Raw genomic sequence first — 14971 nt, forward strand, 5'->3', positions numbered from 1 at the left:
CTGGGTCACTGGTAGTTCTATTTCAAGTTATTTGAGAAGTCTCCAAACTGCTTTCCAGAGTGGCTGAACTAATCCCACCAGCAGTATTTAAGCATTCCCTTTTCTCTGCAACCTCACCAACCTCTGTTAGTTTGTGTTTTTAATGGCCATTCTGACTGGTATGAGATGGTATCTCATTGTGGTTTTGATTTGCATTTCTCTAATGATTAGTGATGTTGAGCATTTTTTCATATGCTTCTTGGCCACATGTATGTCTTTAAGATGTATCTGTTCATGTCCTTTGCCTACTTTTTATTGAGGTGGTTTGCTTTTTCCTTATTTATCTAAGTTCCTTATAGATTCTTGATATTATAACTTTGAAGGTACATAGTTTGCAAAACTTTTCCCATTCTGTTTACTCTGTTGAGAGTTTCTCTTGCTGTGCAGAAGTTCTTTAGTTTAATTAGGTCCCACTTGTCTTTTTTTTAATTGGAATTGTTTTTGGAAACTGCATCATGAAATCTTTGCCAAAGCCTATACCAGAGTGGTATTTCCTACATTTTTTTCCTAGGGTTTTGATAGTTTTAGGTCTTATATTTAAGTCTTGAATCCATCTTGAGTTGATTTCTGTATATGATCACAGGAAGGGATCCAGCTTCAATCTTTTGCATATGACTAGTCAGTTATCCCAGCACCATTTATTAAGTAGGGAATACTTTCCCCATTGCTTGTTATTGTTGACTTTGTCAAAGACAAGATGGTTGTAGGTGTGTGGCTTTATTTTCTGGTTCTCTAACCTGTTCCATTGGTCTGTTTTTCTACAGTACCATGTTGTTTGTATTACTGTAGCTTTGTGGTACAGTTTGAAGTCAGGAAGTATGATGCCTACAGCTGTGTTCTTTCTGCATAGGATTACTTTGGCTATTTTGGCTCTTTTATAGTTTATTATGAACTTTAGAATAGTTTTTCCTAATTCTACAAAAAATGTCATTGGTAGTTTGATAGAAATAGCATTGAAACTGTAAATTGCTTTGGGCAATATGGCCATTTTAACAATACTGACTATTCCTATCTATATACATGGAATGTTTTTCTATTTGTATAATCTCTGATTTCTTTAGCAGTGTTTTGTAATTCTCACTGCAGACATCTTTCACCTCCCTTGTTAGCTGTATTGCTAGGTATTTTATTCTTTTTGTGGCTATTGTGAATGGGACTGCATTATTGAGTTTGTGCTCAGCTTGGACATTATTGGAGTATAGAAATGCTATGAATTTTTGTACATTAATTTTTGTATCCTGGAACTTGACCAAAGTTGAAATTGAAGTGAGTGAAATTGAGATGCGAAAATCCATACAAAAGATCAACAAAACCCAAAGTTTTTTGAAAGAATAAATAAGAATAATAGACTTCTAGCTAGATTAATAAAAAGAGAGAAGACCCAAATAAAACACAACAAAAAGTGACAAAGGTGACATTACCACTAACCTCATAGAAATAACAAAAATCCCTCAGAGACTATTATGAACACCTCTATGCATACGAATTAGAAAACCTAGAATAAATTGACAAATTCCTGGAAACATACAACATTCCAAGATTGAACTAGAAAGAAACTGAAATCCTGAACAGACCAATGATGAGTTCCAAAATTGCATAAGTAACAAAAAACCTACCAACTAGAAAGAGGCCTGGGATGGAGAGCCAGATAACCAGATATATTCACAGCAAAATTCTTCAAAACATATAAAGAAGAGCTGATACTATTTCTACTGAAATAAGTCCAAAAAATTTCAGAGGAGGGACCCCTCCCTAACAATCTATGAGGCCGGAATCATTCTAATATCAAAACCTAGCAGAGACACAATGAAAAAAACCTTCAGGTCAATATCTCCGATGAACATAGACTCCTGATGAACAAAATACAAGCAAATTAAATCCAGCAGCACATCAAAAGGCGAATCCACCACTATCAAGTAGGCTTTATTCCTGGGATACAAGGTTGGTTCAAGATTATACAAACTAATAAATGTGATTCGTTACATAAACAGAGGTAAAAACAAAAACCACATGATTATCTCAATAGATGCAGAAAAGGCTTTTGATAAAATTCAACATCCCTTCATGTTAAAAACCCTCAATGAACGAGGCATTGAAGGAACACACCTCAAAATAATATCCATCTATGACAAACCCACAGCTGACACCATGCTGAATAGGCAAAAGCTAGAAGCATTCCCCTTGTGAACTAGAACAAGACAAGGATGTCCACTGTCACCACTCCTATTCAACATGGTTCTGGAAGTCTTAGCCAGAGCAATTGGGCAAGAGAAAGAAATAAAAGGCATCCAGATAGGAAGAGAGTAAGTCAAACTATCTGTCCTCATAGACAATATGATTCTATATCTAGAAAACCCCATAGTGTCTGCCCAAAGGCTCCTAGAACTTATGACTAACATTTCTATGATTTGATTTTTTTGCCTATTGTTTATCCAAATACTCATGTTCCATTTTGGAAATATTTTCTTAACATAGGTTTACAGTAATGGAGTTATATGGCTCAAAGGATATAACTGTTTTTTAGACTCTTGATCCATATTGCCACATTTTGTTCTGAAAAAGCTATCCTAATTTAGTGCTACCAGCTATATCAATTAGTACAACTTTCACAATATTTTTTCTACAATTGGGTACTGTCATGTTATACGTTTAGTTAATTTAAAAGTACATTTAGTGGCCTGGTGCAGTGGCTCACGCCTGTAATCCCAGCACTTTGGGAGGACGAGGCGGGTGGATCACAAGGTCAGGAGATCAAGACCATCCTGGCTAACATGATGAAACGCTGTCTCTACTAAAAATACAAAAAATTAGCTGGGCATGGTGGCTAGTCCCAGCTACTCGGGAGGTTGAGGCAGGAGAATGGCGTTAACCTGGGAGGCAGAGCTTGCAGTGAGCTGAGATCGGGCCACTGCACTCCAGCCTGGGCCACAGAGCAAGACTCCGTCTCAAAAAAAAAAAAAAAAAAGAAAAAAGTACATTTAGCTAATTTAATGTTATACATTTAGCTAATTTAATTATAATTTAATATGCTAATTTAATAACATATGTTATTTGACTATAGTTTTTTTTCTGATTAGTAGAATGGTTATTTTTCCATATATTTGTTTCTGGTTCATCTTTTATAAATTATCTATTAAAATATTTTCTCCCTTTTGCAATACTCTATCTTAATAGGATGTTTTTAAATCAATTTGGGTGAATGAAGACATTAACATTGTTATATTTACTCCAATTGTGGTTTTTTTTTTTTTTTGGTCCTGTTCTTTTATTTTGGTCCTGTTCTTTTATTTTGGTTATCTTAGACTTGGAGAAGTTTTGGAATTTAATAGAGCTAATTCTGTCTGCTTTTCATAAATTCTTAAGCTTAAAAAGTTGCCTAACCAAAAGGAATACAAAGGAAAGAAAGAAGAAAGTTTCCCTATTGTCTGAGGTTGGTAAACGTTACATTTGTTCTTGTCTTCAGGTCTAGCCATTGTGTTAGCTAGATGAATATGCTGGAAGGTCACAGTCAGCTCTCCTCAAGGAGGCGGCCAAATGAGACGGGATCAACGCATGGGTAGAGAGCTTAACTCTGAAGAGAAGAGCCTCTTTCTCTGGGTTTAGATGAACAAGGATTTGGATACATTGTGAGTGCTGAGGCAGGAGGCTGAGGTAGTGCCATGTAGAGAGTGAGGGGAGGGAGAAAGGGTGTGATAGGACATCCTCGCCGAACTTCTTCATTATAGACCCAAGCCCTCTTAACACTCACCATGCAATTACTAGTGTTTTTCCCCTTTGGAAATAACCTGGGACTGTTAACTGTTGTAATGCACTAAGACATATCAAGACCTTCCTGTGCTTTTATCCGAATGAGAAAATTTACATAATTGACACAAAAGGGACTTGTAAACTGTTAATAATACCTGTAAAATTCCTTTTAGAATTCTGTATAAAAATTGTTTCTATTGGCTCCTTACTGCTGCTACTAAAGAAGAGGAGCTTGACTGTTAAACCCTTCACAAACGTACAGGATTAAAAGTAGCTGGTCTCATTGCTACTCACTTCTGCTCTAGTAGGAGTTTCATATGCATCCAGAAACTCCTCCACTTTCATCTCCTCCTACCTGCCACACCTATGCCTTTCAGTAGACACCTGGTTGCAAACTCCGGATGTCCTTTTCAAAGAGGCCCGGATCCCGATTTGCTCTTTTATATAAAGGAGAATAAAATAAGAGAAGTGAAACCAGTGTAGTGGCATTCAAATATTGTATAATTCTTTGTCAATCTCTTAAAATGCATCATCATACTTGCATATAGTTCTATAAAGCCACTGCATAAAATAGCCCCTTGCAACATCCCAGTCACTGGCCATTTTCACTCCTCAGAGACAACTATTTTCAATTTTTAAAATTATTTCTTAATGTTTACCTTTTATCGCTAAATAAAAAAGTTATCTTTTATTGATACTTTTTGATTGTCATTAAGTTTTATGCATTGTCTGCTAATATCCCTTTATGGAACATGAGAATTTATTTTATTCTCCACATACATGAATTCCTTTACCCTCATCCTTCCAATATAATGATACGATAATTTGGGGCTAGAGCAATTATGTTTTGTATTTCCATAACTATGTAAATATGATAAATAGCTGACTCATATAGTATATTATAGTTACATTTGCTTTCTTGTGTAAAAGGTTTTGGTTCTTTCTGGAGTTATTAGCTTTTTCCACTTGCACAGCTTTCTAGGTACCTATCTCATCCATCCCTTAACTCTTACAAAAAGGTATGTCTCCCTTTAGTAAGGTTCAAACACAATGAGCACTTCATCAGCTTCATCTTCTTGGATGGAGACTGTTCATTCTGTGAGCAGAGTGGGCTGTTCAGTGTGGTTGTTCAGATCATCATCCTCACTTCTAGGCTTTTGGCTCCTTAATTGGTTGTGAATGACAGAGGTAAACTCTGGATAAGTAAAGTGGTACATGGGTTCAGAATTTTGGGAATTTTCTAGTATTCTACACAAATAGAGAATCTAAAATGTCTTAGCAATCTCTTCTCTGGGATGAAGTGTTTTAGTAGGTGCCGTCCTAAATTTAATGCCTGTTACTTTTCTTTTCATCTCCCCTTTTCATTTCCTTTATCAGGATATCCATATCCTTAGCACAAGATTCTATAAATAAAATACTTCATTGACTTATTAACCTTTTCTCAAACTTTAGGTAAGGTAGCAGTATTCCCCTCCCTCCCCCCGCCAATGTATTAAATAAGTAAACACACATTGATATCCAGTCTTGAAAAACTTGTCACAAAAATATATTGCTGGTGGCACTAAAACTGACATAAGACTCTCTGAACCCCCTCACTTAAAATCCTTGCCTGGCTGTTTGTATTCATCCTAAACAATTATACTGTGATTTTTACCCAATCCTACTCAAGGCCTGCTCATTAAAAGATCCACCTTAAACAAAACTCCAGAATTTCAACAAAATCTGATCTTGCCCTTTGCCGTAAGACACTACCAAAGTTCTGTTGAGGTAGGTTTTTTTCCCTTATGGTAGGGAGCAATGAACTCAGCCCTGTATCATCAATAGATTGTGTTGATGACTGTGTCTTTGAGGAACTAGCAGTTAACAATTTAGAAAAACTATGTAATATATATGTGTAGAAAAAGGCAAAAGGAATATGTAAAAATATTAATAGTTATGTTGGGGATTGGTATTTTGCTACATTTTCCAACTTATTTTTCTGTTATTCGTTTTTTTGTTGTTGTTGAGATGGAATCTCACTCTGTTGCCAGGTTGGAGTGCAGTGGCGCAATCTCAGCTCACTGCAACCTCCTCCTCCCGGGTTCAAGTGATTCTCCTGCCTTAGCCTCCTGAGTAACTAGGACTACAGGAGTGTGCCACCATGCCCACCTAATTTTTGTATTTTTAGTAGAGATGGGGTTTCATCATGTTGGCCAGGATGGTCTTGATCTCTTGACCTCGTGATCTGCCCACCTTGGCCTCCCAAAGTACGGGGATTGTATGGTATTCTTACATAATGAGGGCTGGGCTTACTTTAATAAATAAGTAAGAATTCATTTTGGTACAAACCACCTTTCAATGTGCACAGATAAAACAAAGGCAAAGCTACACAACTTGTTGTTCTCTTTGTTGTGTTTTGTAGAACAGTTAGTAACAATCCAGGGAGAAACCTACTTATGTAGGAAACTGAGCTCTTCTTATTGTAATTATGCTTGTAGAGTCCAAATACTGATGGGCTCAGTTGTAATGTAAATAACCCCAAAATATTCCAAAGTCACTTAGATAATGTTGAGAAACAATCAGAAAGACACTGACAATGGCCTTTATTTTTTGTGTTTTTGAGACAAGAGTTTCACTCTGTCACCCAGGCTGGAGTGCAGTGGCGTGATCTCAGTTCACTGCAACCTCTGCCTCCTGGGTTCAAGTGATTCTCCTGCCTCAGCCTCCTGAGTAGCTGGGATTACAGGCACCTGCCACCACACCCAGCTAATTTTTGTATTTTTAGTAGAAATGGGGTTTCACCATGTTGGTCAGGCTGGTCTTGAACTCCTGACTTAAAGTGATCCACCAGCCTCGGCCTCCCGAAGTGCTGGGATTACAGGCGTGAGCCACTGCACCCAGCTGGCAATGACCTTTAAATGGGTTTTTGTATTCAATGAGGCTGAAGCTGTAGACAATGGTTTTCTTGGCACTGAGTTACATAAATGTCTTAAACCTAATACGATATTGACACATTTCACCAAGTTAAAAGCCAGGTTTTATTAATAGAAATCTTATAGTCAATGGGGTTTTCAGTGTATATTGAATGTATATTTTCTATTATTTTATGAAAACCAGGGAGAAGAGTTGGCATGCAGATAGATTTTTACCACAGCTGTCAAAAGCAGCATTTAACCATGCCCTTATATGCTTGGAATTATCTGTTTTATGTCAAGTTTTCTGATGCAAACAAATTTTGATGGTTTGACTTAAGTTGGCTCTGGTTAGGGCCAATGAATGGTCAGCTAACCAGGTAAATGCTACCTTCTCTATGGGATATTAACCCATATTGTTTGTTACCTTTACAGTGATTGTTTCCTACAGCATAAGTGAGCTGTAGTGAGTGTGAAATGCATCTGGGCACGACAACACAAACAGGATCTATCTAAAACAGAAGGCTAGAAATCTCACTATAATAAGATCAAGAGTCGCTTCTATTCCAAGTAAAGACATGCTGATGATAGGAGTAAAGACAGAAATATTAAGATTAATCTGGTAATTTTATTTAATATTTACCATTCAGCAGCAACCAACATGAACATGTGGGCTAACAGAATCTCTTAAAATGTTCTGCTATGTAGCTGCTTCAGAAATACACACACATGATAAATTCAAGATAAATTCAACTGCTCACTGCCAACATTTTTTTTAAAAAAATGGCTCCAAGAGCAAATAACACTGATTTATACTGTGCCCAAGCACTAGTCAACAAATCTATTAAATTACACAGGAAAAGGAAATCAAGGAAGCTTTGTTATCTTATGCATGTCATCTTATTTATGGAAGTTTTTACTTCTTTAAAGCAACAGAAATATGGAGCTTCACATATATATGTGTATATATATGAATGTGGTTACAGACACAAAGTGTTATCAAAAGCAAAAGCTAGTTGAAAAAATTTCTGACTGCAAAACTTGCAAGATACAAAGCTAAAATGCATATGTTCCTTTTCTCAATTATGAACACTTTCACTAAACATAAATATTTAACATATATTAATTTTTCTGACATTCAAAATTGTAAAGTCAATATGGCAGAATTGTTAAAAGCACATATGTACAAATATTCTTTTTCCATACATAAAGTATTTGGCATAATTATAACAATCATACTGCATCAACAACTGTCTGCTTTTATTTTTACTTTTTTTTTTACACATAATGGTATCTCTTATTAAAATTAACCAGTTATATACAAAAATACTTGAACATTTATTATAGAAAACCTCTATAACCAGCCTCAACAGCATATACCTGCTGAATGGTTTCATTAAGAGAATATAAAAAAGTGGTCACTGCCTTCCAGGTAAGCTACCAACGAAATAAACATGGTTAAACTAAAATGAGCTTCCCAACAAAAGAGGGAAAATATTTAACAGTATGATTTAAAATACAGTTCATATCTATTGTCAATTGAGTGTTATAAACAGTCAGTAAAAGAAAAAACAAAGATATAAAATACATTACTACAGACAAGGTGCTTTTTTCACACTTCTACAACTGTGGCATTAGCATCCCTACCTAGATCTAAGATGCTATGTTGCAATATTCAAGCTAGAGAAGTCTACAGCAACCCTCCTTCAACAGAAAGACGACAGGTCAGCTAAGACAAACTCCACTGGTAAAAGTGGAGAGTCGTGAGGAATTTTTTATTTTGTGCAGGATTGAAAGTTAATGCCCTTGCCTTTGATAAGTCCTTTTGCCATTTAATCATGCTAATACATTTTCACTAAGTTTTTTTTTCTTCACTTAAGCTATTAATTTAATACTGTCCTGTATTGATTCCTGAATTCTTGCTAATGGGGCACAGTCATTTGTGCCTCTTTAACACTTCAGCACTTGATCTTGTTCAATGACAAATTTTATATAGGAAACAAGAAAGGAAGCGCAAAATTCAAGTAAACATTTCTTCTGGAGTCTCTTGCTTAATCTAGCTGATTGGAACTCTGAAGCAAATTGCACCTTGAAAAGAAATACAGTAGATACCATGGTGTCCGGGTAGTAAGGGATTTAGCAACCAATTCGCGAAATAGCATTTTAAGAATGTAGACAGCAGTCAAACAGCAAAAGCAACCTTAAAGAAGCATTTTGTTTCAAGAACAAAACAATTTCCAGTCCCAATCCTTGCAACCCTTTAAGTATACTGTCTTGCTCACTTGCTTGAACTTTAATTCTGATGATCTGCACTGATAATCTGCTCAGGGAAAGAGCCAAAAACCTTGCCTTATTTACAGAAGTCTTCTAAAATAAGGACCACTGTGTTAGGATGTACACTGACTTAATAAGCTTTCTCCAAGTATCAAGTATTCAGTAAAAAGGATACAACATTGTCACACATTGTATTGTCTGACAATATCATATTGGTTTTAAGATTAAACTATATAAAAAAAAGTGAACATAAAAAGGTACAAAAGGAGTCTTTATCACTATTTACCACTTTCAAATGAGAAACGTTTTAATGAAATTCAGCCATACTTCATTTAACATCTGGCGTTTTAGATCAGCAACTTTTAATATTGTGCAACATGATATTAATAAGCAAGTTTTAATTCCATTCATCGAAGGATCTGAGTAAGTTATTAAAGTGCCTACACTAAATGTCTTCTCATCATACTTCTTATTTTGTAAACGGGCAAAGAATGCATCGCAGGTACATAGAAAAGTGACTTATAACTGAGAGACCTTGCGGGGCAGGGGCCTGGGCCGCGGGCCGGGGTCAGTCCTTCGGGCCCCATTCTCCAGGTGGCTGGATCGCGCTGCCAGAGGCTTGGGGGGCAGCGCGGGCGGCTCGGGCGTGACGGGGATGGAGAGGCTGTGAGGTAGCGGGACAGGGCGCCGCAGAGTCCGCTCGTAGACGCTGTACGGGGGCGGGGTCTTGCTCTCCTTGCGCACCGGCTCCTCCCCGCCGTAGCTCGGCACAGGCACAGGCACAGGCACCGGCACTGGCACCGGCAGGGGGACTGACTGTTCGTTCACCTGATTTTCAAAGCCTGAGGTTTCCGACGTGCTGCACCGGCTGAGAGAAGAAATCCCACTGCTGTAGCTGCCCGACAAGACGGGGGAGTTGGAGATGAGTCCTGGTGAGTGGTACTCCACCGGAGAGGGGGTAAAAGACTGCACAGAGCCCTGCTCCGGGGAGAAGGAAACGAGAGGGAGACACAGTATTGAGTCGTGAACGCAGATGCCCTGAAATGCGCGCCCCCATGCGGAGGCCCCCAGAACCCTCAAAGCCAGCTGCATCAGGAGATGCAGCCTTTAAGGAGGTGATTAAGGTAAAAGGTCATTACGGTGGATCCTAATCCAAGCTGACTGGTGTCCTTATAAGAGGAGGCATTTGGACACACAGGGAGACGCCAAGAATGCGACACACAAAGACCTTGCAGGAAGAGCGGTCTGCAAGCCCAGGAGGGAGGCTTCGGGGAAACCAAGGCTGCCACGCCTTGATCCTGGACTTCTAGCTGCCAGAATTGAGAAAATACATTGCCGGTGTCTAAGCCACCCAGTTTCTGGTATTTTATGGGGGAAGCCCGAGCAGACTAATACACTCACACTCAAATTTGAGTGTTGTTCTTTGTAGCACTGAAAATGCACACCAGACGTTTATCTGCCAGGGCCACCAGTCCTTGAGTTCAGTTCACCACCCAGTTTACTCCTTATTTTCAGATAGAGGATACATGAGCTAGGCGTGGTGACTCAGGCCTGTAATCCCAGTACTTTAGGAGGCCGAGGCACGGATCACTTGAGGCCAGGAGCTTGAGACCAGCCTGGGAAACACGGTAAAACCCCATTTCTACTAAAAAATCCAAAAAGTTAGCTGGGTGTGGTGGCTCATGCCTGTAATCCCAGTTCCTCTGGGAGGATGACCTGAGCCTTGGGAGGTTGAAGCTGCAGTGAGCCGTGATCCACCAGTGCACATGAGACTCTGTCTCGAAAAATAATTTTAAAAAGGTACCCACCAAGATAATTTGGAGGCACACATTAGTCCTATAGTTTGGAAGAGAGGAACTGGCCAAAAAAAAAAAAAACCAACACAAAACCCACCATACAACCTCTGGGGGCCCTATTCACCTTCCCAGCTCAGCAGGGCATGCTGCAGGCCAGGAGCCAGGGCCACTGAGCACACTCAGCTCAGAGAACCCAGAGAGCTAAGGAGGAGGAGCAGAGGCACCCAAGGTCCTGCACCTGATTTCTCCAGCCATCACTCCAGACTCCTGAGCTGAACTGGCATACTGGCAGCTCCCAGGCTGTAACCTGAGACGTGAGCTGTTTCATCAGCAGGGTTTTTAAAAAACCTGATTTAGTTGTTATTTTTTAACATTTCACATTTCACATGAAACTCCAGAATTCTGGCAGTTCATAAGGAGCTAGAAGTTCTGGCCACAATGGCACACATTCTCTTAATAGAGAGAATCTTTCAAAGCTGAGCAGGGGCTGTCCCTTTTCACTGTGCCAGTCCCCACTATGCCATGTGGGGACTATGCCCAGCCTCCTTCCTTCATTTATGTCAGCTGTCTGGCTCCATTTGGCATCTGAGTTTGTTGCTTTCCCAACTGGTATCCCAAGGAAAACGAGTCCTGAGAGATGCTCTGTGAAAAGAGGGTTCTGCTGGGAATGAAAAGAGGGTTCTGCTGGGAAATGCTGCACACCGTATACTCCTTGTGTATATTCAAAACATATTCGCATTTTCAAGTCTTAGAATAAAGGAATACAAATAATTTTGTTCAGCCCAGTGTTTTCCAAACTTACTTGACTATAGACCTTTTTTTCCCTGCTTATTACATAATGTCCTGGAAAACTAATGTTCTGTGGCATACACTTTGAGAAATGCTATCTTAAGCTAACTTTACTTTGGTCTCTCTTTGTAAACAAAATAACGCCGGTAGATATACATCCTGTCATTTAGTAGGAGCCTAAAATTAAGGCCAATTAAGAGTTCCCAATTCACTGCTACCTCTGTCAAAAGTTAGACCTGAAATTCAAAATATGGCAGGTCAGCTCAGTCTTCGCTGTAGGGTTAGACCCATAGTTTAATGGCTGGCGGGGGAAAAAATTCCCAAAACCCCACTAAACTCTATCAGTTAGGGCAGCACACTGCAAAGCTAGTAACATGGTAGCAGTATGCCCCCTAATGTAACCCAGGAGATATAACACAAATGTTCGATCTATGTTCTTTTCCTTCAAACCCTACATATAAAGACATGGCTTTGGACTGTATATGGCCAGTAAAAATATATACAGGTCTGCTGAAAGACAGCATACACCAGCTTGCTAACTAAGACTTATTTCATAGCTATTCAAACATTTTTAGCCCTTGGGTTCTTTTTAATGTTTAAGAATTAATCTCTAAGACTTATTTTCTTACTATCCAACAAAAATTAAGTTGAAAAATACAGATGATAATTCCATAGCAACGTGTGGGAGCTCTGTGTGAGTAAGAGTAAATGTAAAAGTGTGGAAAAGCCATATTGCTTTCCTTTCCATCACATCGAGGTGACAGGCTATGGCTTCCAGTGTGAATGCTGTCACAGGTACTTCATAATAACAGCTGCATTACAGAATGAGAACAAAATGAGCCAATCACTTGCACTTACCCACGAATTTCTACATCAGAAATTTTGGCAATGCAAGGGAATCACACTTCTTTGCAATTTTCTCCATTTTGCGGAGGGAGGCGGATTGTTTTCCAGTTTCTCAATTTCTATCAGCAACTATCGTTAGCACCACAGATGCATTGGATCGCAACCTGCCCCTATGTATTTGTAGAGGCTAATTTGTTCTTTTGAACATTAGCTAGAACTAGCTTATCAACACAAAAGACACGGAGCGTGTAAATCCTGAGTCACTCAGGTACAAAATCATTCTTTCAACACACTTCATATTTGCCTCTGGTGCAGCAGTTCTGAACACCAATCTCTCATGCACTGACAATCCTTGAAGCTAGTCTGATTCAATTTGGATAGAGACTAAATATTATTCTTTATCTTCATGAGGGACTTTTTTTATGTTTAAAGTTGTTAAATAGCCCATGTCTGCAAACCAATTCAAATGTCTGACCTTTACAACTTTCCAGTTTGTTCCCTAGAAATGTTTAAAATCCATATTACTGCCTTGTTTTACATGATCAAGTATGTATTTCTAATGTAAATGAGAAACTTGGTATAGAAATATTAAAAGAGACTGTTAGGTTTGGCTTTGATAAAATGGGTGAGGCTGATGATAAAGGCAAAAAGACATGGAGAATATTTAGTAGATCTTAATAGTGATGTTTCTCAATCTAAGTGTGTGTGTGTTTGATGTGCCTTAAACTAAAAGGCCAGGCTGAAAATTTCCTAGGAGGTACATTAGGACCACATTCCTTTCCTAATTCAGTATATGCACTGACTTCAGTTTGCAAGTTCTCACTGCTACCATTTGGGGAATGAGGCTAATCATCGAAAAACAAATGGCTACATTCATGGAGGAGGCACCCAGAGGGGAAAGTCCAGTGTTCTTTTCTTACCCAGCTTCCCCTATCCCTGCTTGACATGTTCTTTGCCTTGTCCCTGCAAATTAAAGCACCTTTTGATATATCCGGGATGAGTCTTAGAGAAAAAAAAACCTGGGCCAGTCTCTAGCCTCAGTCGAAAGACGGGCCTTTACCTTCAATGGAGATCGCCCGGCAGGTGAGGGGGATACTGATGTCGTGTGTCTTGCTGGTGAAGCTGTCAATGGGGAGAGAGATAACATTTCAATTAAGAAAAACCAGACGATTGACTATCTGCACATGCTCTCTGTGTTACAAACCCAGACAGATGATCCAGTGCATAAAGACCTTCTAAGCAAAGGGGGTGGTGAGGATGGGGCAGAAGCTAAATGATGCCTATCTAGAATGGGTTCTCACAAAGGGCGGCACCACCAAGATATGGGAGCATCAGCGAAAAGTTATCATGGCATATATGATGCTTTGACCAAATGACAGGTTCCCAAACTCATCCAATGTCCTTTCCATTTCCCCAAAGTTAGGTGCTTCTGCACTGCTTGCTCTATCTCATAAGGTGCTTTTAGGTGTGAGGTGCTAGGGAGCAGTTCTTGGGGAACAGCTGTTGTCTTTGGCCTAAGCACCAATGAGAACACCATGGCCACCCCAGCAGCCTGGAACAGGTCTATGGGAATATATTTAATCAGCTCCCCCCAACAACTCCAGTACTCTCCAAATAGGTAGAAAACCCTTGGCCATGGCCATACAAGAGGTGCATGGTTTTCCATTTCTTCCCCTAATGCTTGTACTCAGGTCTTCCCATTATCCCCTGGTGGTGGGTCTCTATGGATTTCATCATCGTGGCCAAGAAGAGTGAACTGTTTGCTTTTTCTCTCTAGATTTTCGAGTCCTACTCGTGGGACACAGCATGTGTGACAGCACTGCTCCTGTGTGCACGCTTGTGTAGCAAATCCAGCTCTCTAAAGCACAGTCCTGTATGGTAAAGGCTGGCCGTGACACAGTCAACAGGGTGAGGGTCAGCCACATTTCTCAATTCCACAGAGATGTTTTGGTGAACTCTGGGCATGTTGCTCTGTGATTAGCTGCCACTCTCCCAGCTGTCACAGTGAGGTTTGTAACTCGTAACAAAACTACTGAAAGGCTGTAAGGAAGAAAGACAGTTACAGAGCCCCACAACAGTGACCACAGATGATGACATAGGAACAGAACATGAGAGCAATCAGTGCAGAAGGGATGGCAGCCCTGCCAGTGAACTTGGGAAGGGTAAGGTCAGCTGTGTGCTCTGGGTCCTAAGGGGTCAGGAAGAGTGCTCCATGATCACGCGGCTGGTATGCAGCCTCTCTCTTGCTGGATCATGCTGTCAGCGTGTGTCACATTCTAATAACAGCATTAGTTCTCCTATCCTGTTGATTGTGGGTGATGATTATGGAAGAAAATCATGTCTGTAGGGAGAAGCTGATCCTGATGGGGAACTATATTCCTGCCTTAATGGTGGCAGAAAGTTTATTGTTCCCTGGGACCCTCTTCCTCTTGACTCAGGCAGTTGCTGACACCACCATGGTGGCCCCTGCAACCACAGCACATTTGCAGAAATATTTCTCTAGAAAGGTGATTTCCCACAGCAACCTAAAATAGTTCCATCAGTATCCTTGTCTTCAGGTTTGAACTGGCCTGGAAACCTAAGGACCAT

The 14971-nt window shown here is 39.7% G+C and overlaps 1 protein-coding gene across 4 annotated transcripts in view; it reads right to left on the bottom strand.

Moving 5' to 3' along the window:
- Nucleotides 1-7285: 7285 nt before the first annotated feature.
- DOCK4 (dedicator of cytokinesis 4) overlaps nt 7286-14971 on the bottom strand; it is a 474019-nt gene continuing 466333 nt past the window's right edge. For all 4 annotated transcript variants that reach the window (XM_073009284.1, XM_038004467.2, XM_007982617.3 and 1 more), the window contains 2 exons: nt 13443-13504; nt 7286-9929 (listed from right to left, as the gene is read on the bottom strand). In XM_073009284.1, coding sequence (XP_072865385.1) covers nt 9471-9929; nt 13443-13504 — 521 coding nt within the window. In that variant the 3' untranslated portion in view covers nt 7286-9470. The remainder of the gene's footprint in view (nt 9930-13442; nt 13505-14971) is intronic.

This window comes from Chlorocebus sabaeus, chromosome 21 (assembly GCF_047675955.1).
Source record: "Chlorocebus sabaeus isolate Y175 chromosome 21, mChlSab1.0.hap1, whole genome shotgun sequence".
NCBI lineage: Eukaryota > Metazoa > Chordata > Mammalia > Primates > Cercopithecidae > Chlorocebus > Chlorocebus sabaeus.